Consider the following 23,553-nt stretch of genomic DNA (forward strand, 5'->3'; position numbering starts at 1 on the left):
AGGTTTAGATCTGTACCGTCTCTGCAAGTTAACACACACAAAGCCATTATTAGGTGCTCTAAAAGCTCCAGTGAAGAAAATTGAAAAAAGAAAAATGTAGGCTGAATATTGGGCGAAATTACATAACAAGGCAAATTATCAGGATCTGATCATGAAGTCTTCATGTGGGAGGACTGTAGGACTGAGCCTTTAGATTTTGGAATGGTCTCTTAATGGAAATGATGAAAGACTCCTATCTTGAGTCACTTAAAACAGGACTGCACAAAACAATTGACAGCACACTGGGGGTGACCAATCCTGCACTGGCTGGAAGCTAGACAAGGTGACCCAATAGGTAGTTTCCATCTATAATTCCATGGATGAAAAAAAAATAGTAAGTTCAGCTGCATTAGAAACACTGGATGGCAAGGAGCTGGGCTGGGATCTGAGTTTGCAACATGGAAAGATAACTTATTTTCAGGACTCTGAGAGGGAATTTCAAACAAGAGAAAATAAGTACTTTTTTACTGGGTATATGTGTCATTTTATACATGGACTGTGCTGCTTAACCCTTTGGTTGTTTATTTAAAATCTTATACCAACATACAATCTTGTCCAGTGTCCATGAGGTTTTATTATCTACCAAGTCAGAAGATTTACAGGTGGGATTTTAAGGAAAAACAAGTGTTTGGATATAATGTCATTATCCTTCTTAACCAATTGTTGGGCTGTGTCAAGTATTTGGCTGGCTCTCCATCTACAGTGCTGATACTCAGACCACAATGGTTCAGGAAAGAAATTAGTGAGCAACATTACCCAAAAGAACCACAGTAGTGTGAATTCATTCTTTCCTTTACTCTCTGTCTCTCTCTAAAATTCTCACAGCAAAATGACTGACCAAGTATTATTATCTTATGAACTACAATTGGTTAATAACATAGTAAATGCATCTTGATCGTTTAATAATTAAATCACACAATTAATATCATGTGTTGCAAAAAGTCGCAGGAAACACATTAAAGAGCCACTTGTGGCTTGCGAGCCTTAGTCCAAGTATCACTGATCTACAGAAATAATGCAGCACCAATCAGTCTAGAGCAGGGATCGGCAACCTTTGGCACATGGCCCGCCAGGGTGCTTACCGATGCTCCATTGTGGGACTATTCACAGTAGTAAAGTCGAACATATGAATTTAAGTGTTTACAGAATTGGGACCTAAGCCAATCTCTATAGGGCAGAGCCCATCAGCTTTCTTCAGTCCAAGGAAGAAATTTAACTTCTTTGATGCCAAACTCTGAGCACAGTACGTACAGCCCATCACAACTCCATTTGGTTTCATATGATTCTTTATTGGTGCATGTTTGCTACAGTGCTGTAGTATAAATGTCAGGAACATCATCATTTGGTAAATTACACTTATTTTAAAATGAAATAATATGTATGGTTTAAACATTTGTCTTTTGTTTGTTAATTGTACATATGTGTGTGCATACAGAATTAAACAAATTATATATAATAGTATATATTGATTCATAGATTCTAGGACTGGAAGGGACCTCGAGAGGTCATCGAGTCCAGTCCCCTGCCCGCATGGCAGGACCAAATACTGTCTAGACCATCCCTGATAGACATTTATCTAACCTACTTTTAAATATCTCCAGAGATGGAGATTCCACAACCTCCCTAGGCAATTTATTCCAGGGTTTAACCACCCTGACAGTTAGGAACTTTTTCCTAATGTCCAACCTAGACCTCCCTTGCTGCAGTTTAAGCCCATTGCTTCTTGTTCTATCCTTAGCGGCTAAGGTGAACAAGTTTTCTCCCTCCTCATGACACCCTTTTAGATACCTGAAAACTGCTATCATGTCCCCTTTCAGTCTTCTCTTTTCCAAACTAAACAAACCCAATTCTTTCAGCCTTCCTTCACAGGTCATGTTCTCAAGACCTTTAATCATTCTCTGGACCCTTTCCAATTTCTCCACATCTTTCTTGAAATGCGGTGCCCAGAACTGGACACAATACTCCAGCTGAGGCCTAACCAGAGCAGAGTAGAGTGGAAGAATGACTTCTCGTGTCTTGCTCACAACACACCTGTTAATACATCCCAGAATCAAGTTTGCTTTTTTTGCAACAGCATCACACTATTGACTCATATTTAGCTTGTGGTCCACTATAACCCCTAGATCCCTTTCTGCCGTACTCCTTCCTAGACAGTCTCTTCCCATTCTGTATGTGTGAAACTGATTTTTTCTTCCTAAGTGGAGAACTTTGCATTTGTCTTTGTTAAACTTCATCCTGTTTAACTCAGACCATTTCTCCAATTTGTCCAGATCATTTTGAATTATGACCCTGTCCTCCAAAGCAGTTGCAATCCCTCCCAGTTTGGTATCATCCGCAAACTTAATTAGTGTACTTTCTATGCCAATATCTAAGTCGTTAATGAAGATATTGAACACAGCCGGTCCCAAAACAGACCCCTGCGGAACCCCACTCGTTATGCCTTTCCAGCAGGATTGGGAACCATTAATAACAACTCTCTGAGTACGGTTATCCAGCCAGTTATGCACCCACCTTATAGTAGCCCCATCTAAATTGTATTTGCCTAGTTTATAGATAAGAATATCATGCGAGACCGTATCAAATACCTTACTAAAGTCTAGGTATACCACATCCACAGCTTCTCCCTTATCCACAAGACCCGTTATCCTATCAAAGAAAGCTATCAGATTGGTTTGACACGATTTGTTCTTTACAAATCCATGCTGGCTGTTCCCTATCACCTTACCACCTTCCAAGTGTTAGAATATAGATTTTATACATTTAATTTTAAAAATGTATTGTGTTCGTTAAAAGAACTATGCAAAGCCTGTAGTGCTCCAGTTTAGAAATATAAAAAATCCACCAGAAAAATGTCAGTTTTTGCTCAAGACAGGCATGTACTAATGGTGATGTTACACATCAGGATGGAGGAACAGTGGCAAAGCTGTGGGGAAGAAAGGAAGGGGGTAAACGGCTAGCCCGAGCTACACTTGGTATAAGCCAATACTAGTAATTCTTCACTTCAAGAGCCCTGAAGTGACCCCCTTGGGGCAACATGACATCCAGAACTGAATCACATGAGTTGCTTTAGTCTTCTCCATCTTCCCTAACACGACCTCTGGACTGCCTTAGGGAGCACTCCTAAAGAGAACAACAAACCCAGCGTGCTACCTTCAAGAACCAGGGCAAGGAAGGAATAATCCCTTTGTTGTTATTTTAAACTCGATGTTTCCCAGCCCTGTGCATACATCCTATTCATTGGCACAATTAACAGGCGTGAAACAGCTTCACTTCAGGTTAGGGCAGGTTAGAAACTGGATCTCTCCACTAGCTATTGTTAAAAAGGTTTAAATGTGAACAATCCAACAATATAGTTATGGACAAGTGGGAAGTGCTCCATGTGGAGTGGATAGGGGACGAGGAAGCAGGTATGGCAAGGGGATTTAATTTTTGTTAGAAGCATTTTTTGGATAAGCCTCAGGACTTGCTTGTATTATTTTAAATATATGATGGAGTTGCACTGTTCTAGGGTTTTGACCTATGACCTTATGATTGGCTTTTTGGGACTCCAACTTCAATATGTGTGCATATTTCCAGGCTATTTTGTAGTGGCTGGGAGTGGAATGGGGTTGCTGCTATCTGGAGGCTGAAGGAATGACTGGTTCTATATCTAAGCATTTCTAATGTGCAATCTAGGTGCCAAATTATCAGTAGTTAACATTTAGGGATGCAGGCAGGAAAACTTAGCCAGAATACTTTTCCTGACTTCTTTTGAAAGGACAGTCCAGTGTTTTGGATCAGCTGTGGCAAAGGCTCTATCTCCTATCTAGTGTTCAGATAAATATAGTGGGCCCAAAGATCATAGCTGCTAGGGCAGGTTCCTGAACAAAAAGAGGTCTCTGAGAACGTGGGCCTATCCCACTGAAGGTTCAGTGTAAGACCCCTGAGTGGCATCTTTTGGATCTGGTGTTGCCCAGGAGTCAGCTACAACTTGCAGAGCACAATAATATACAATCTTCAGCCCATTTCACGTAGGGTGCTGCATTGTATGCCAGATGTCATTTCACTGTGAATTTTCTCAGGCTGAGATATAAAGAACTGCAGTACTCCAGACAACAGATGACAAACATATAAACTACTGTGGCCAATCAACATCTTAAAAGGATTAGGAGTTTTCTTGATAGCTGGTGATTCTCTGGGATCAGCATGATTCCACGGCTGCATACCAACAATGCCAGAGATACGATGAGGTGTAGGTGCTGAATAGAACCTTTAAATGATTACCTCTTCTACTAGCATTACTTTGGTCTTTCCTGAATTTAAGACAGCTAGTTTTCATTCAGCCAATCACTATGCTATCTGTGACCCAATGGTGTCTTCTGTTGGAAGGATACAGATATCTGCAGGTCAGAGGCATATTGGCATTGCAGCCTATGTCATCTTGCTATTCTAACAAAGATTTGCACACAGATATTTGAATAAAAACAGGACTGAGCTCCGAGAGATTCCACAAGTCAGCACTCTTGGTGGTGGTGGCGGTGGTGCGGCCTGGTTGATAGCAGCTGACTCCAGGGCAAGTGCTGTGGGACATCAGAAACACACATTAGTTTTCCAATCCCTTGAGATTTTATGATGAGTCTTGCGATTCATGGTGCGTTTCTTAGAGCCCCAGCTCCCGGAGTCAGGTGAGTGTGTTAGAGTCCCAGCTCAGTAAGCTTCTGGCCCTCCCGGCTGCAGAGAAAAGCTCGAAGAGGCGCCCGGCTGCCGGTGCTCAGAAACCCAGGCAGGATCACATCCCCCCCACTAACACGCACGCAACCCCCTCCCGGCGCAGGCCAGGGGGGTGAGTGCTCCCGCGTTCGCACGAGGGCATTAGGAACTCCCAGGCTAGTGCGAAGAAGGGGTTAAAGGGAAGTCCAGGCACGGAGCGCCTCAGAACGTCAGGGACGCCACGCTCCGCCCCCTTCCCCTCTCCGCGTTCCAGGGCTGAACCGAACTGAGGCTTCCGATTGGTTGCTCTGCCTCGCGTGACTTGAAGCTGCCCGCTCCATTGGTGGGCTGCTCGGGCACTGAGGCAGGGCGGGGCTGTTGTCTAGGCGACGGGGGCGGGACAGTGAGTAGCCGCCGCTCCCTCCTTCCCGGAAATGGGTGGACCCGGCCGGCGGCAGGTACGTGAGTGACTCTGCCCCGCTCCCTCCTTTGGGCCGGTTCCCCCCCGCAGAGCGAGTCCCCTGGTCTGTCCGCGCCCCCCCCCCCGCCCCCCGGCCTGTGAGGCGGCCCCGGCCCCTGTGACCTGCTCGGCTGCACGGGCGCTGCTGAGAACCGCCCCCGCTGGCTGCAGAGCCCGGCTGGGCGGGGGAGGAGCTGCTGTCATTGCTCCCCTCGCCCCCCCGGTGACAACCAAACCCTGCAGCTTGGGCCACGATCTCTCCCCTTGTGTGGCAGCCCCGTCCCCTGCCCGCCTGCTGCCCCCGGCCGCGCTCTGCAGGAGGGCGCGTCTCTCCCCGGTGTAGTGTAAGTACAGCGCCCGGCGCGGCTGGGGTCCCCCCCCCCCCCCCCCCCCCCGCCCCCCGACACACATTGCAGCTGCGGGCTACTGCTTGTGCAACGGTGTTTGCCACACTATGGTAGGCGTCCGTCCCGCAGCGCCTCTTAATGTGATGATTGTCTTACAATGCGGTAGAGGCTCAAGGTCATTAACGTTAGTGGTTCATGGGCTCCAAAGTTGCCAATAAGGGGGGACTCGATGTCACATGTTTTTGTGAGCACTGTGCAGGAAGGCACAAGCAGGTGCTGTTTTGTTGTAATGAAAGTACAGGGAGGCTGAGGAGGCAGTATCTTTTGTTGGACCATTTTCTATTGGTGAGAGAGAGAAGCTTTTCAGCTGCACAGAGCTCTTCTTCAGGTCTGGGAAAGGCACTCAGAGTATTACTGCTAAATACAAGGCCGAACAGATAGTTTAGCATAGATAGCGCATATTTTAAGGGACCATTTCTAATGAAGTGGCCTGTTAACGCCCCTGTAGTTATAGGGCAAAAAGGAGGGGTTAATGGGTTACAGGTTGTTGTAATAAGCCATAAATTCAGTGTACCTGTTCAGTCCATGTTTTTTAGTGTCTAGCAAAGTTATGAATTTAAGTTCCTAGGCTCATCTTTTGAAGGTGTTGTGTCCTTTGAGGATGAGGGCTGATGAGTCAAATGTAGAGTGAGCACTTTGTGAAAAGTGTTCCCCCATGGGTAATACAGTGTTTTTGTCTTTTATCATTTTCCTTTGTGAGTTCAATTGAGAGCATAGTGATTGGTTTCACCCATATAGTTGCTATTGGGGCATTTAGTGCACTGGATGAGGTACACCACATGTTGTGATAGGCATGTGTAGGACCTATGGAATTTGAAAGGTGTGTTGTGGGGGTATTAATCATTGTAGCAGTGGAGAGAAGTCTGCAGTTTTTGCATCTGTTATAGTAGCAGGGCTTGGTGCCACTTCGAGTTGGTGTATCTGGTCTGTGGGGAGCTTTCTTCTGATGATAAGCTTGGAGAGATTGGGGGATTGTTTGAAGGCCAGAAGAGGGGGTTCGGGAAATATTTCCTTCAGGGTGGGATGCCCATTGAGTATGGGTTGTAATTGTTTGCTGATACCCCATATGGGTTCCAGTGTGGGGTGGTAGGTAACAACTATGGTTGTGCAGTTGGAAAGGGGTTTATTTTTGTATTAAAGCAGGTTCTTTCTGGATATTTGGGTAGCCCGTTTAATGTTGTGATCTAATTCTCTAGAGGAATGTCTGTGTTTGGTGAAGGTGTTTTTGAGTATGTTAGGTGTGTATCTCGGACTTTCTTCTCAGAGCTTATTCTGCAGTATCTGAGTGCCTGGCTGTAGATAAGTTTCTTGCTGTGTTTGGGTTGGTTACTGGATCCGTGAAAGAAGATAGGGGGTCTTGTACAAAGTTGTCTGTAGGGTTCCATTGAAGCTGATTTTGGTGTCCAAGAAGTTGATGCTGTGTGGGAGTGTTCCAGAGAGAGTTTAATGGACGGGTGGTGGTGGTTGAAGCTGTGGTGGAAGTCTGAGGGAGTTTGTCATCTATCCAGAGGATGAAAATATCATCCATGTATTCAGGTATATCATTGGTTTTGGGTATAGCTCAAAAGCTTGCGTCTCTCACCAATAAAATATATTATCTCATCTACCTTGTCCCTCTAATATCCTGGGACTGACATGGCTGCAACAACACTGCTTACACGTATTGAAAGTGCAGCATTTGTAAACCAAAACCTGGACCCCGTGTCTGGAAGATGTACTTTCATTAAAAAAAAAAAAAAAACTTATTGGGCATGATGCAGCTATGGCTGTGTTAAGTTTTGTGGTCTGTGAGATACAGTAGTCCAGACTAGATAAGTGGTTTTCAACCTTTTTTCATTTGTGGACCTCTAAAAGATGTTAAATGCAGGTGCAGATCCCTTTGGAAACCTTAGACATAGTCTGTGGACCACAGGTTGAGAACCGCTGGACTAGATGATCAAGTGGTCCCGTGTGGCCTTCAAAACTATTTTAGGTAGGAGTTGCCTCACTTCGTTTTATGGACATGTAGTAAAATCATATGATGTTGGTCAGATTTCTTTAAAAATTGTTAGGCAAGAACAGAACCTCTGGCTGTACAAAATATAGCCCTAGTCCTGCAAAGGAATCTGCAAGTGTGGACGTCCGTATGGAGTCCCTGTGAAATTAATGAGTAGCATGTGCGTGGACTCCTTTATATGACAGGAGCCAATGATATGAACATGTGGGTCAGAAACTCAGAAAACTGACTAGAATTTTTATGGTCGTTATAGTAATTATCCCTGCATTCTGAAAACAAGTGTAATTAAGGCCTGCTTTAAAGAGCTTAAAAAAGATAACATATGCTTACAAGAGCGGGAAGAACTCTTCTTAATACAAAGTGTAAAGAGTGAATGCCAGGACATGAGATGAAAGGACAAGTCTGAGTTTTTACTTTAAGATAGTGTGATAATGATCCTCTTCTCTTAATAGGACTGTAACTCTGTGTGTGTGTGTGTGTGTGTGTGTGTGTGTGTGTGTGTGTGTGTGTGTAACATATATACTGGTATATAATATACTGTACTCAATAGCATTAAGTTAATGAAAGGTCAATATACATTTTATAAAATGTGGAATTGCTTAAAAGAATGTGGAACATGTTGCTGCTGTAATAGTGGCTTTTATAAAAAAGCCACTTTTATTGGTTGTTTATTAACACAGTGTCTAAGGCACATTGGTAAGTGTTCTGTTGGTATGAGACTAATTCAGTACTACAGTATTGCATATAGTTCTTCAGCTTTTTATTGCTAAGCAGAGTTTTGTGGCAACTATATAAGTGGCCCATCAGCTGGTATCATCCCCGCTTCCTATCCACTGTCCTGTTTGGTCCCAGAAAACTGCAGAAGAGATCTGGGGTTCTGTCTTCCTGCCTCTCAGAGCCAAAGAAAACCTCTATCTCCTTGCTTTATGGTCCATGGGACAAGGAGACAGAGTCACAAGAGGCCGTGGAGCCTCACAAATTGATGAGGGAGGTAATTACTAAAGGTCGGATGTGGCTGGGAAGGAAGGTGGGTTCTATTATAGGTGGATGGCATAGAGCTTCCCAAAAGCTAGCGCCAGCCCTGCAGAAACTAAAAGGCTGATATTGCTGTAGCATGAAGGTCCTTGTAGAAGTGACCGTCTTAAGCCCTGCTTCTTTACGTATTTGGCAATAATTTTTTTTTCCCCCACCGTCTTAGGTAATGAGCAGACCCAAATCTACAAACTGGCTGGCTACCAGAAGGACTGATTTCTGAACTTTTTCTAAGTATGGCTTGCAGAAGAATAGGAGGCCATGGACACACTCTTTCTCCAGCTTCCTCCATTAACTGTGTAAAAGCCCTAGCAACTGGAATTCAAACACATAGTATATGCATGGTATCTGATTTTTTTTATCCAAATATGGGAGGAGTGGAAAGTCACATCTACCAGCTGTCACAGTGCCTGATTGAAAGAGGGCACAAAGTTATAATTGTCACCCATGCTTATGGAAACCGAAAAGGCATTCGTTACCTCACCAATGGTTTGAAAGTTTATTATTTACCTTTGAAGGTCATGTACAATCAGTCTACAGCAACAACACTCTTCCACAGTCTGCCTCTGCTCAGGTACATATTTGTGCGGGAGAGAGTCACCATAGTCCATTCCCATAGTTCCTTTTCTTCCATGGCTCATGATGCACTCTTCCATGCCAAGACCATGGGACTACAGACAGTTTTTACAGACCATTCTCTCTTTGGATTTGCTGATGTCAGTTCAGTGCTTACAAACAAACTTCTTACTGTGTCACTGTGTGACACAAACCACATCATTTGTGTCTCTTACACTAGCAAGGAAAACACTGTACTAAGAGCAGCACTGAATCCTGAGATCGTATCTGTCATCCCTAATGCTGTTGATCCCACCGACTTCACTCCAGACTCAAGTAGAAGGGATGAGAGTACAATAACAGTTGTTGTTGTCAGCAGGCTTGTTTACAGAAAAGGTAATGAGGTCCAAACTGTAAGTTGCTTTTCAAATAATTTTTTTCTCTTTTTTTTTTTAAAATGGGTGGTAAGAAATATTCAGTATTTAAGCAACTGAATACAGATGCCATATCTGTGACCGAAGGAAAACGTGTTGAATCTGAAACAGTTGTTTCACTCATTTCCCTCGTTCCACTTCCATGTATTAAGTCTAATGGCTTGATCCTAAAGGGGCTTAACTCATATTGACTTCATTGGAACAGAAGCTGGCCCTGAACAGCCAGCCATGTGAGTCACCAAGTGACTGAGGGTACTCAGCAGCTGTCATGGAGTCACAGGGTCTGTGCTATGCCCCCAGCCTGTCTCCAGTCCCCTGGAAGTAACCTATGTAGTGTGCCCCAAAACCCACACAGTTCCACAGGGGAGGCCCATGGCTTTTAAGAACCCAAGACTGGGCCTTAAACATCTGTGTTCACTGTCTGTCTCTATGCCTCCCTGCAGCAAATCCAGCCAAGCCAGACTTCTGTGGGAGGTTGGTACTGGGGTACAGGGGAATGTTCTTGTTGAAAGAAAAATTAAACCTACGTCCACTGATATTTTTTTAAAAATTCTTTGCTCTTAGATTTTTGAATATATGTACACTTCGGTCAGATTGATTTAAATTTTGGTCTTGTACAGACTCTACAGTAAGGTCCCATTTCTACAGTCACACAGAACCCCATTGAAATCAGTTGAGCTCCTGGCAGGCACAGTGCTGTCCCTGCACATAGTAAATGTGTGTTTATCCTGACAATGTCCCTTTTTAAATAGAAAATAAATAACTGTATGAAACTACTTAGGTCTGACTCCTATAACAAATCCTGACCGGTTTAAAAAAAAAAAAAGTTTGCACTTTTTCCTCTTTAATTGTAGCAATGAGCTGATATTTAAGCAAATAAGCATTGTAATCTTAAAAACCTGAAAGTGAAGCTGTTTAATAAGTGAAAATTGACTCATTTGATTTTCATTGCCCAGTAAGAAGAAATGGAAGGAGTAAACAAAGAATATAAACAGTGATACTCAGACTGAGGCTCGCGAGCTGTAAGTGGCTCTTTAATGTGCCTCTTGTGGTTCTTTGCAGCACATGATATTAAAACACTGTGTGACTTAATTATTAACCAATCAGGATGCTTTTACTATGTTATTAACCAATTGTAGTTGATAAAATAATAATGGTCAGGCATTTTGCTGTGAGAATACTTAATATATATTAAAAAAAACCTAATTTGCCTGTCATACCATTTAAATATGAATATATATTGCTATAATAAAAGAAACAATGAATTCACATTAGCTCTTTTGAGTAACGTTGATTGCTAATTTGGTTCCTGAACCACTGAGGTCTGAGCATCACTGACATAAACTGTGAAAATTTTAATTTTTTTCACTTTCCGTAAGCGTAGGTGGGGCTCGTAACAGAGGTAAAGAAATCTGTTTACTACATAATTTTTAATTGACAGTATGCCCTTAATTTCTTCAACAGAATTTTAATGTTTATCATAGGTTTTTGTTTTCAGTTGTTTTTGTTTATTATTCTTGTAGAAAGAAGGAAGACATTTCTTGATATTATAATAAACCTAAAGGTTCTAAACTTTTAGTTCAGGTTTCACAAATGTTATGTAAAATATAGCATATTGGAATAACGTAGCATTCACTCTTTATCATTCAGACTAATATATATACAACATACTAATTCAGGCTAATATAAATACATATAACTAAAAATAGTTAAGCTACCAATAAATGAAAAATATATTGTCTTAATTGAATTCATAGATATTTTTACTGCTACCATGAATTTTTTCTGTTGGAAGGTGGGGGAAGGAACAATATGAGGCACTATTCGAGCCATTTAAACAATGGCCATCACAAGCATTCAGTGTGATGTTAGTGGCCTAGTTCCTTTCTTTCTTTATAAAAAACAACAACAAAAACAAACCTGTGGTGGGAGGGACTTGTGGAGATTTGCTCCATAAGGATTCCCTCCTGAAGTTTCTCCATTGTCACCTTATCAGGATTTGTTCCCCTCCTTTGCAGAAAATGGCACAGGACCTTTAGCTAAGCCTGGGGGATCCTTGGGAAGCCAGGGATATTCATGTCGCTTTCCTGTGCCTCTGTACTAGGGCAAAAGACATATCTGGCTTCAAGACTAAGCTTGATAAGTTTATGGAGGGGATGGTATAATGGAATAGCCTAATTTTGGCAATTAATTCGTCTTTGACTACTAGAGGTAAATATGCCCAATGATCTTGTGATGGGATGGGATGTTAAATGGGGTGGGATCTGAGTTACTACAGAGAATTCTTTCCTGGGTGTCTGGCTGGTGAGTCTTGCCCACATGCTCAGAATTTAGCTTATCACCATATTTGGGGTCGGGAAGGAATTTTCCTCCAGGGCAGATTGGCAGAAGCCCTGGGTTTTTTTTTGCCTTCCTCTGCAGCGTGGGGCACGGGTCACTTGCTGAAGATTCTCTGCACCTTGAAGTCTTTAAACCATGATTTGAGGACTTCAGTGGCTCAGCACAGGTTTGATACAGGAGTGGGTGGGAGAGATTCTGTGGCCTGCATTGTGCAGGAGGTCAGACTAGATGATCACAATGGCCCCTTCTGACCTTAAAGTCTATGAGTCTATAGTTTGGCCTCTCCCTCACCATGGCTTCATAGAAGCGTGGCTCAGTCAGATCAGATGTAGGACATACAATTTGGACTGAGATACTGTTTGAATGTAAATCACCTATCTCTAAATTTAAGTAGAGTCTTTTTTTAAATATCATATCCGTATGACCAGTTTTAACTCTATGCTAATTAAAACATTAGAATAATAAAACTGTAGTTTTAGTTTCATTCTTTATTTCTGCTTTTAGATTCCTTTTGCTAGTTGATTTGGGGTCCAGTACTTACTTTATAAAGAGATCCTGGGCTGCCCAGAATCTCCACAACATTGCATGCTTGGGTCCTGCCCCTGACATGCCCTTCCTGTCCCCAGCCATCCACCTTGTATGAGGACTTGCAAGTGGGTCCTCAGAGGAAAGCATGCAGCTGTCCTCCTCAGTTCCTGCACCAAGGGAGTTCTCATCTGACCAGAACTGGACCTTTTAGGGTCCTTTTACTGGTAAAAGAGGTTGGAGCTGGGGTGAGAATCTCACCCATTGACTTCATTGGGTCTACTGATGTGCCTAGAGTTGCAGGATTGAGTCTTTGTCTTCTGCTTTTTAGCAAACTGTGTTCATATCTCAGTTGTGGCACTTGGGATTTTGATCCCTCGTGCAATAATTTTGTGTAAAGTTGAAAATGGTTATATGCTTAAAATGTCAATTAGTTTGAGGCCCTAAATTTGCTTTAGATTTTTTTTAAATCTCCTTTTGACAAGGAATGACTTTTTTTAAACTGCTATGCAAAGAGGATATGTAATTTAAACACTTCTTACACTCTTGCATTCTGCTAGTTCATCAGTTTTGATATTTTAATAGCCAGTGATGCAACCATTTTTCAGAGACCTCTGATTTTGACACATGTGAATAGTGTTACAGGAATGGATGGCATCAGAAAGATAAGCTCTAAACACTCAAATACAATAATAACTGCTCTACATTTTGTATTTTTAGGTATAGATTTGCTTAGTGGTATAATTCCTGAACTTTGTCAGAAATATCCAGATTTACATTTCTTAGTTGGAGGAGAAGGACCAAAGCGAATAGTTTTGGAAGAGGTACGGGAAAGATACCAACTACATGACAGGTTTGTTCTGTGTGTTTGTGGTTACAATGTAAATATAAAAAGGAATATGCTGAAACAATGAAGGGGTTGAGGGAAGCGGGTAGGAACACAGATTGAACGAGAATAAGCAGACTCTTGCAAATTTACACCCTGATTCTGCAAGTTGGTTTGTGCAGGCAGATCTGTGCCAAGCCCCAGTGAGTTCAATGGGACTCTGCACAGGCATAAAGTTCTGTTCACACAAATCCAGTTGCAGGATCAGCATGTTAGAGTCCTAGCCATCTCAAGCAGTATCATACAGTGAAATAAAGGGTCAGTGGTTAGGTAGCTGGTTTGCTGCGACTGCTGCTTATCAAGCTGACCAGTACTGTTTTATTGTGCTTCCCCATCTGTGTACCCCACCTGTTGTCTCATTTTATATTTTGACTGTAGGCTCTACCAAGCAGCGACTATCTGCTTGGCATTGTACACACACATAAACACACAGTGTCCTTGATTAGCGCTCCTAGGCGCTATTGTAATAAAATGATAAATTAAAAGAGGTAGGATCTGTTTCCATAGCAAATATTGGTGTGAGTTGGCTCCTCTTTTGTGTGTGTGTGTGTGGGGGGGAGCTTGTTTTTCTATTAGACAACAATATGGGTTGCTGGTTCATTGTTTCTGCATATAATACCAAGCAATAGTGCAAAAATTGGGGGAGGGATAGCTCAGTGGTTTGAGCATTGGCCTGCTAAACCTAGGGTTGTGAGTTCAATCCTTGAGGGGGCCACTTAAGGATCTGGGGCAAAATCAGTACTTGGTCCTGCTAGTGAAGGCAGGGGGCTGGACTTGATGACCTTTCAAGGTCCCTTCCAGTTTTAGGAGATGGGATATCTCCATTAATTAAAAAAATCCCTGAAGTTGTTTTTCTATCTCTGTCCTTTTATAAAACAAACAGAAATGAAATCCTCACTGGATTAAGATAGTGTTCTACTTAATTATTTACACTGCACTTATTATAGATGTTTTGGCATATTCAAATTTACACACTTGAAAAACTAAAAATAACTTTTCATTTTCCAGCCAAAAATTTAGTGGGTTTTTAAAAAAAAGCTTGTCTCTATATATGAAAACTGTACTAGAGGGTTGCACAGTTCATTGTTTCTGGGGGTTCAGCTAAGTGCACACCCAGAGGCTCCTTTCATTCCTCCAGCCCTCTTTCCTCTCTTCCCCCCCCCCCCCCCCGGTGCCCCCGTTCCATCCCCCTCTTTCAGGGCCTCCCTTCAACTCTTTCCCTCCCGTCCTCCCTCAAGGCAGGGAACTCCCTACAACCTGGCACACCTTCCCTCATGGCTGGGGCTCTGTGCGCCCTCCTACCTGGGTCCAGCATTCCCATGCCAGAGGTTCTGTGTGTGCCCTCCCTCCCCCCTTTATTTCTTTTCTCTCTGAGGGAGAAATAATTCAGGGTGTCAACATGTCTCTTCTGGTTTTCCTGTTTCCCCCCAAATCTAAAGGGTTCCTCCCATTGATGCCTAGAACACTCCCTGAAATTTTGGAATTGATTAGATGTTGTGTTGAAAAGTTACTGGTTGGCCAGTGGATATGAAAAAGCGATAAGTATTTTGTTTCTCTTTTTAAATCTACTGTACATGTGCAGGACATGCTTTCCTAAATACACCTCTACCCCGATATAATGCGACCCGATATAACATGAATTCGGATATAACGCGGTAAAGCAGTGCTCCGGGGGGGCGGGGCTGCGCGCTCCGGCGGATCAAAGCAAGTTCGATATAACAAGGACAGCGTTATATCGGAGTAAAGGTGTACTTTTACTAGAAATGTGTATATCCCTGTTATGCATTACAGACTTCAAATAGCTGTCTGATAATTACCCAGAAGAAGCCATTTTAATTTCTTTAGTGTGATTTTATAACTCAGAAAAATATTTTCAGACTATTTCCTGTTTTGCATTTCATGTGGGAAACAATTTTTATAGTCTCATAGATTTTTTATATATATAAAAAAAATGGTTAGAAAGCTCTATCGTGAGTCATGTATTCTGGCCTTCTGCGTAACACAGGCCATTGAACTTCCCCTGAATTAATTCCTATGTCAGGTCCAGTAGCTATTTAGAGCATATCTTTTAGGAAGAAAAATCCTACCTCCTCTCTTGCCCACATTATCTATCCTGAATACATTCTAACCGGGGACTGGAACATTTCAATCATGCAGATCTTTCCACCAGGTTTCAATAATACCAACTAGGTCAAATTTATGCTCATAAATGATCACCTCCAGTTCCTCTTACTTATTACCTAAGTTCCTAGCACGTATAGGTAATGAAAGTATTTCTTCTCTGCATTTACCTTGATTAATTTTATTCTTGATATCTTGATTTTGTGCTAAATGAGTTCTCATTTGTTCTCCCTTTTCACCCTACCTTTTTGTTATTAGTTTAACACCTTCCTGACTAGTCTAGCCAGCCAATCCCCTAGAAGATGGAAGCCATCCAAATTGCATGGCCCCCTCTCCTCATAAAAGGTGATCCAGTTTTCCACAAAACCAAAACCCTGTACTTTATGCCACTTACCTAGCCAGCGGTTTGCTTCTAGAATCTTTTGTTTGCTGTCTTCTTTCACTCAGAGGACTTCCTTTCTCGCCTCCAGCACCTTTCTAAGTTCTCTAAAGTCATTTATAATCTGAGTTATCACATGAAGCAGTGTCAGTAGCGTAGATATGCACCATCGCTAGTGGAGTCAGGCTTCTGCAGTTGACAGGCACATCTAATCTTGCAGTCACATCTTGTGTCTTGGCTCTGGGAAGACCAGATGCCATCCTGTTGTCTGCCTGTCCCTTGCGGAATGTTCTTTCCATTCTGCAGCATAGAATCCCCGACAAAGATCATCTGTCTTCTTTGCATGTTTGGAGATCTTTGTGAGCATGGGGGATTTTCTTATGGGTTGGGGTGAGCAGCCATTCTCAGGTATGTCCTGTATGGTCTCTATTCCATTTGACTTGCTGGATCTTCAGACACACTTTGTACTGTGTCCATGCTAAGAATCTAGTAATGATTGGCTATTTCTAGTTGTATGGAATTCCTTGTGGTCCTTGGTCAGTTGGTCACAGTCTGTCCATCTTCTTTTTCCTCCAGCAGTGTAGAATGCTGCTTTGTTCTCTTGCCCTCTGGTGGTTACCAGCTGCCAATACTGTCTGGTTTCCGCTCTTTTTGGTTCCTTGGTCATCAAATCCTTCTTGAACCTGGGATGGTGATACTTTCAGAGTCTGGTTGTCCAGGTACTCAGTCTCTCAGATATGCAGTGTCAATACCTATTCTTTCAAACCATGGATCTTATCTTCCAGCACAACCACTAACTTCCACCTCAAAAATAATCTCTCTTGATTCAGGCAGGAAAGAAAACATGGCACATCTGTTGCAGGCCCAGCCACTTTTCCATTGCTGGTGGTCATGGTATTGAATGTAGAAACATACCTAGAAAGAGAGCCTCTCACTCTCCCTGTAGAACTTCCCTGTTTGCTGCACTTGTTTGAACACGGGAGACTGGTAAATTTTGAATATTAACCAAATAACACAATCTTCCCTTCTTAACCTAGAAAACATGGTAGAAATATTTTAAAGGCAATTGCCATAAAATCTCAGTTTTTCAAACAGTTTGTTTTTTCTTTTCAAGAGGCTTAAATAAATACAGAGGCTTAATTTTTTAATCAAAGTTTAAAGAAATTGGAATAAGATAGTGTCCACACTGCTTTAATATAGTACTATGTATATGCTGTAAATTGTATGTTCCAAAATATTTATGTAATGTTTTGTAGCATTATTACAGTATGTGAAACCAGTGTTCATCTTTTTCTTTAACTATGGGCAGAGTGCGTCTTTTAGGGGCTTTGGAACACCAGGATGTTAGAAACGTCTTGGTCCAGGGACACATTTTTCTCAATACTTCTCTCACTGAAGCCTTCTGTATGGCAATTGTGGAAGCAGCCAGTTGTGGTTTACAGGTAAAAGAATCTTTGCTGTATAGAATGCATGCATACATATTTTTACAATGCTTATTTTCATAATATATGCTTATAACAGTTCATTTCTTCTGAGGCTCTATAAGCAGTCTACCAAAGTGGGCAAATATTAATCCACATTTACACATCCTCTGGAAACTGAGACAAAGAGAGAGGTTAACTGACTTGCTTAGCTCCCAGAGGAAGTTCATGTAGAGTTGGGAACAGCATACTGGTCTCCTAACTCCCAGTTCTCTGAACTAACCAAAATGCTGTACTGTATGTATTTTTGAATTTTTTTTTGCCAGTTAACTCTCTGTCCATGGAAAACTATATCTGTTAGACTTTTGCCTCTACCTTCCATCAGCAATAGGTATTTGAAGAAAAATGTTTGGTGAATATGACCAATCTTTTGGTTAATTCACGTAGCCTTGAGTGAACCATTGTTCTTATCACTGTTCTTTGGCCGACTCAAGAACTGATATCCATTTCTTAAGTCAGCTGAGGAAGTATTTACTTTGTATAGAGATTTCACATAAGGAGGAAAGAGGAAAAGAGATCAAAGATTGGGACGTTCTTGGTGGAATCCCTTGCTGTCTTGTATACTTTTGTGAGTGTTATGAATCCATGTTAGTGTTGTAAGGGTTAAAATAGCAACTGAGCAGTCATACTGTGAGAGATTCCATTCCCAAGTAACTTTTTAAATACAGAGGCTGTCTTGGCCATAGAGAAATTTAAATGATGGGGACAGGAACCCTCTCCAGAGACACCATGATAGTAGATTCTGCCTGCTAGCCTCACCCCTCTCCCAAGTCCCAGTACCCATTCCCTTTCCACTTGCTGCTTGGGATGAGTTCTAAACTTTTTTATTATTGCCTAATAATAATAGACCTGACAAGAGTTTGTGTTCTACTTCCTTCCTTTTTTTATTATTAAAAAGTTTTTTTAGATTAAAATTAGTATTCCAAAACTTTCAAATGTGTTATGTTCTTGTAAATGTTAGTGACATAGAAGCTCAAAAGTGTGTGTGGGAGATAAAACAACCCCCCCCTTTTTAGCCTACTGGCCTTTTTCCCTTGGGGATGGTGAAGGTGAGAGGGGTACGAAAGAGGCAGTGGGGAGGGAATCCAAGCCTGATTATACATAATCGTTTGTGTATTGTGACAGGCATCTTTGGGAAAGATAATTCCCTTCTTTGAAAATTTCTGTTATACATAGTCCTTTCTGCTTCTGTATGTGAGGTCCCTTTGATATCCAAATATTGATTCTGAACATTCCACCGCTAAGCTACTGTACTAACATCTCTTCTAGGGCCAAGACCTATAGTTGTCATGCAGATTAAACTTTTTGAAGTCATTTGATGTTGTGCCTGGAAGGCACCTGCAAGGTTGGATCCTTTTGTTTTGATCTAAAGTACTCCTGTTGAGCAATTTTGTCCTATTACCAATATAGCTGTATTTTAGTAAGTTATGTTATGCAGCATGCATACTACTTAATTGTTTCGTTGCCTCCAAAGGTTGTGAGTACAAGAGTTGGTGGAATCCCTGAGGTGCTACCAGAAAATCTTATCATCTTATGTGAGCCCTCAGTGAAATCTTTGTGTGATGGTCTGGAAAAAGCTGTTGCCCAGATCAGGTCAGGAACACTACCAACCCCAGAAGCTATCCATAACAAAGTAAAGACATTCTATACATGGAGGAACGTCGCAGAGAGAACTGAAAAAGTACGTAGACCTCTACTTCTGACTGTCTTAAAGTGTGATTTTACTCAAAAAGTGACTCTCTACAAGTAGCTTTGTGAGATTGATATGGAAATCACTGAAATAATAAACAAATGTGCATGGTTTAACAAATAAAAAGTGAATGTTTTCTCCGCCAACTACTAGCCCTGTAAATTCACACTACCACTAGAAAATGAAACTGGATTCTTTCCTTGTTATGCACCATTACCATTAATAAAGTTCCAGAAGTGCAGATAATGCCCTCAGTTATGTCTGTGCAACCCCATTGTTTTCAGTTGGTTTGTGCACATATAACTGTTTGACCTTGGAATTGGAAAAGGTACTGAACAAGTCTGATACACAAGGAACAGAATCTGTCTGTCTCTGTTGGCTCTGCCAGATTAATAGAAGTAAAACTTAGTGACTAAAATAAGATCTTAACATCTTCAGATACAATTGAACACACCCAAGTTAAGGATATGTTGAGTAAGAAGTTGCCATGTTTTCACAGACACTTATCAGAGTAGAACTGTACTTTACATGTTAGTACTTTTTTTTACATTAGTGACAAACTTTACCTGTTATAGATAACACAGTTATAACTTGTTGCGGCAAACACTTCCAGCTGACGCTTCTAGAAAAACTGATTTTGGCCTCAAAGGGGTTGGAAAGAAATAAAATAATGTGCAACTTAATGTCAGCTTGGTTTTATCAGTGTCCTATAGAATAATATTTAAAAAAACAAACACAACCATAAGATTGTGAATTGTATTTCTCTATCAATTTCTTTTTAAACTTTACAGTTTTGAATGTTTTAACTTGCGCTTTAAGAATACCTTGTCATGCTGAAACATTCTTATTGCACATTGCTCCAATATTGCTGTTGATGTCAGCTATGTTGGTTAACCGTTGCTGCATAAGGAATACTAATGTTGCAGCTCCTGTAAGAATATATAGTCTTTTAATCAATAGTGGAATAGGAGATTAAAAAGGTTGTATGTAACCTTTAAAAAAACCCAACTATTTGAAGTGTGATTATAGCGGTTAGTTTGGTTTAGTTTTTAGGGAAGAGCTAAAAGAAACTGGATTCTAAACAAACTAGGAAAATGTTGGGATGAGTAGAAGAGTCACATTTTTCAGCCATGAAACAATACTGGTTATTTGCAGAACTAACTTCACTTTATCTCTGAAATAACTGGTGCATGATAGTTGCATCAGGTTTTCAAAGACATGGCTTTTGGGCTATTTGAAAACTTCCATTATCTATAAGTTGTAGGTATTTATAGTGCTGCCCTTTTAGTATAGCACCATTCTTTAAATAGCAGTTTTGAATAATAGTACTCACTAAAAAGAAAGTAATTAAGTCCCTTATATATTGTCAAGCCTATTCTATTATCGTGTTAGTAACTCTTACGAAGTTTCAGAGTAGCAGCCATGTTAGTCTGTATCCGCAAAAAGAACAGGAGTACTTGTGGCACCTTAGAGACTAACAAATTTATTAGAGCATAAGCTTTTGTGGACTACATCCGTGGATGCATCCGAAGAAGTGGGCTGTAGTCCACGAAAGCTTATGCTCTAATAAATTTGTTAGTCTCTAAGGTGCCACAAGTACTCCTGTTCTTCTTACAAAGTTATTTTTCATCAAGAAAGCTATAGATTGTGTCCCATTCCTACTTACTCCCTAGCTGCAAGTACAAAGATTAGAATTTAGACAGCCCTCCCTGATTTGCTTGGATGAACAAAGAATCTTTGTGCTGCAAATCAAGTAGTTAAATCAGTATGGTTTGTTCCTGTGGTGAGAGAGAGAGAGAGTGTGTGTGTGTATAGACATCTATGCACACCCCCTTTACCTTTAATGTAAATATAGCAAAAGAGCTTCAGACTTCCTTTCATAAAGGAAAAATAGAATTTCTGATAAAATGGACTCTCAGTGTTCAGCATTCTGGGATTCCCACATATTTTTGTAGGCAGGGAAAGTAATAATCTTTTCATAATTTATCATCATGTTGAAGTGTGAGTGAATAGAGTTTGAGTCTGGATTGGTAGACTTTCATGGAAAGTTAGTTTTTTTTCTAAGTGTCTGATCCTTTTTGAATCCCACTAAGCTCTTGCCCTTAGTGATCTCTTCTGATGATGAGTTCTGCAATTTAATTAAGTTGGGAAAGGTATTTCCTTTCCATCAGTTTTAAATCTGCTGCCTTTCTGTTTGACTATCCCCTTGTTCTTGTATTATGAGAGGCTGAATAGTAATGTGTGATCTTTCACTCCTCTGTGCCATTCATCATCAAGTTACACACAATAATGTTCCAATCTTTTAAATCTGTCTTCCTGTGGAAGTTTTTCCCCCTCTTTAGTTATTCTCATTGATCTTTTTTTTTTTTTTTTTTTAAAGGACAGTCTTTTATATGTAAAACTATTTTTGTTGGACACTCCCATCTAAGTTTGGAACAGGATCATTATTATATGCAATACATAGTAAAACACAGTTTTGCCTAATCTTCAGAGATGATGCATAATAAAGATTACTCGGCAAAATTTAACTCTTTTCTCATTTCCCCTCTTTCAGGTGTATGACAGAGTTGCAGATGAAGTGGTATTATCAATGGACAAGCGGCTTGACAGACTAATATCTCACTGTGGCTCAGTGACTGGGTGTATTTTTGCTCTTTTTGCTGTATTAAGCTTCCTTTTCCTGGTATTTCTGAGATGGATGACTCCAGATTCCATTATTGATGTTGCAGTAGATGCCACGGGTCCTAGTGGAGCATGGACTCAACAGTATTTTCCTAGTAAAAAAGGAAGTGAGAAAGAAGAGATTTTAAACTGTTAAAAATGTTTTAAGTGGGAGACCTTTGCTGTCTAAAAGGTTTTAGTATTTGCTGATAGAATTAATTCCACAAAGAGACATTGTATTTAAACTCTTAAAAGCTTTCCTAAATTGTTGGAAAGAAACTTGGTAAAATGTGCTACCTCAAGTTAGGATTGTGCCAATTAGTTTTGGGGAAAGACTTAAACATATGCAGTTTATGGGCACAATTCTTTTGCACTTATGCTTAAAGTAGCGAGGAAAATGGTAATATGCACAGCTCAGGTGTAAAACTACCTTCAGAGAGACAAGAATACCAGATTTCATCTGCTACTAGTGTATTATACAGAGAATAAGCATGGATTTTTCATAGCACCTAGGGTGCCAAAACATAAAATTAACTAGCTTTAGATGGTTTTTGCCAACTCCTAATATTTGTATTGATGTACTGGAGACCTTTTGGCAAAATAAAAATACCTACCCAAATCAATCAAAAAATATGTGAAATCACTTCTATAAAAACAAGCACATTACCATATAGACTTTCAGCACCTGATGTACTGCTAGCCAGCTCTTGTCCTACCCAACTGTGTCCCCTAGACAGACACTTCTGGCTGCACAAAACTAGTTTTGAAAGGGTTCTTCAATGTTCTGCCTAAATGTGATCAGTATCTCTCTGATCTATCAAAACTCCATTATAGAATTTTTTTTGATATCTTAGAAAATGCTAAATACTGCCTATTTCACTCTTACATGGAAAAAGAACAGGCACCTTAGAGACAAGTACTCCTGTTCTTTTTGCAGATACAGAGTAACACGGCTGCTACTCTGAAACCTTACATGGAAAAGTAACATTTTATTGTGTTTGTTTTAAAGTACTCATGAAAGTAAGGGAATTATATTATTTTTAGAAACCAGCATAATGCAAAGGCACAAGCTTCCAAGAATAGCTCAGGCCTGCCAACATGGTAACTTCTGTTTGTGTGAGAGATGTAGATAAACATCCACTAAGGGCTAGACAAAAACTACTAATTTTTGTTCATTTATAAGATCAGTTGCATTTGAATTCATCTTCAGAAGAGGAAAATGTTAAATGTCATGACACCTAGACTGCACCAAAGATGTTCTTAAATGAATCCAGTAAGTTAAATCTCTTTCTGGAAAAAGTTAGCGGACCTGGCCAATAGATTTGCATACTCCCTGTGAGGTGAGAAATGTGGTCCCTTGCAGTCATTGGTTCTCTAGCCCTAATCAAGTCTACACCTATATCAATCAGAAAACAACTTTGAACACATAAGTAGTAAGAGAAGAGATGATATTTCACATTCCTGTAAAGCAACTTTCTCAGGATGTTATCTGTTGTATGCACTGGATTAATTTCTTACTATAGCATTGTTTTAAACTTAAAGGGTTTAACTAGGGTTACCATACGTCCGGCTTTTCCCGGACATGTCCGGCTTTTGGGGGCTCAAATCCCCGTCCGGGGGGAAATCCCCAAAAGCCGGGCATGTCCGGGAAAATCGGGAGGGCTCGGCTGGGGCCTCTTTGGCCGGTGCGGGGCGGGGCCGGGCCGGGGTCGCGGGCATGGTGCCGGGCTGGGAGCTGGGGGGTCCGCGGGGCCGCGAGCCGGTCCGGGCCCGCTGGGCCGGGAGGTCCGCGGGGCCAGGAGCCGGGGGGTGCGCGGGGCCGGGGGGTGCGCCGGGCCGGTCGGTCCGCGTGGGCCGC

The 23,553-nt window shown here is 41.3% G+C and overlaps 1 protein-coding gene across 2 annotated transcripts; it reads left to right on the forward strand.

The window, feature by feature from the left end:
- Window positions 1-5,095: 5,095 nt before the first annotated feature.
- On the forward strand, window positions 5,096-23,239 carry PIGA (phosphatidylinositol glycan anchor biosynthesis class A). Of its 2 annotated transcripts, none has more exons than XM_034756518.1 (6): window positions 5,096-5,186; window positions 8,790-9,574; window positions 13,198-13,330; window positions 17,173-17,305; window positions 18,819-19,025; window positions 21,589-23,239. In XM_034756518.1, exons 2-6 carry the CDS (start codon window positions 8,860-8,862, stop codon window positions 21,850-21,852), a joined length of 1,452 nt encoding a protein of 483 aa, XP_034612409.1. In that variant the 5' UTR covers window positions 5,096-5,186; window positions 8,790-8,859; the 3' UTR covers window positions 21,853-23,239. The 2 variants fall into 2 exon arrangements, with proteins under 2 accessions (XP_034612409.1, XP_034612400.1); XM_034756509.1 differs by lacking the exon at window positions 5,096-5,186 and adding an exon at window positions 5,396-5,532.
- Window positions 23,240-23,553: the final 314 nt, after the last annotated feature.

The sequence above is a fragment of the Trachemys scripta genome, chromosome 1 (assembly GCF_013100865.1).
Source record: "Trachemys scripta elegans isolate TJP31775 chromosome 1, CAS_Tse_1.0, whole genome shotgun sequence".
NCBI lineage: Eukaryota > Metazoa > Chordata > Testudines > Emydidae > Trachemys > Trachemys scripta.

Excerpts from the sequence above, each read along its gene's own strand:
- PIGA (XM_034756518.1), top strand. The coding sequence starts at position 8,860 with ATGGCTTGCAGAAGAATAGGAGGCCATGGACACACTCTTTCTCCAGCT. Across the intron at positions 9,575-13,197 it reads CAGGCTTGTTTACAGAAAAG|GTATAGATTTGCTTAGTGGT; the intron begins GTAATGAGGTCC and ends TTGTATTTTTAG. Across the intron at positions 17,306-18,818 it reads CAGCCAGTTGTGGTTTACAG|GTTGTGAGTACAAGAGTTGG; the intron begins GTAAAAGAATCT and ends TTGCCTCCAAAG.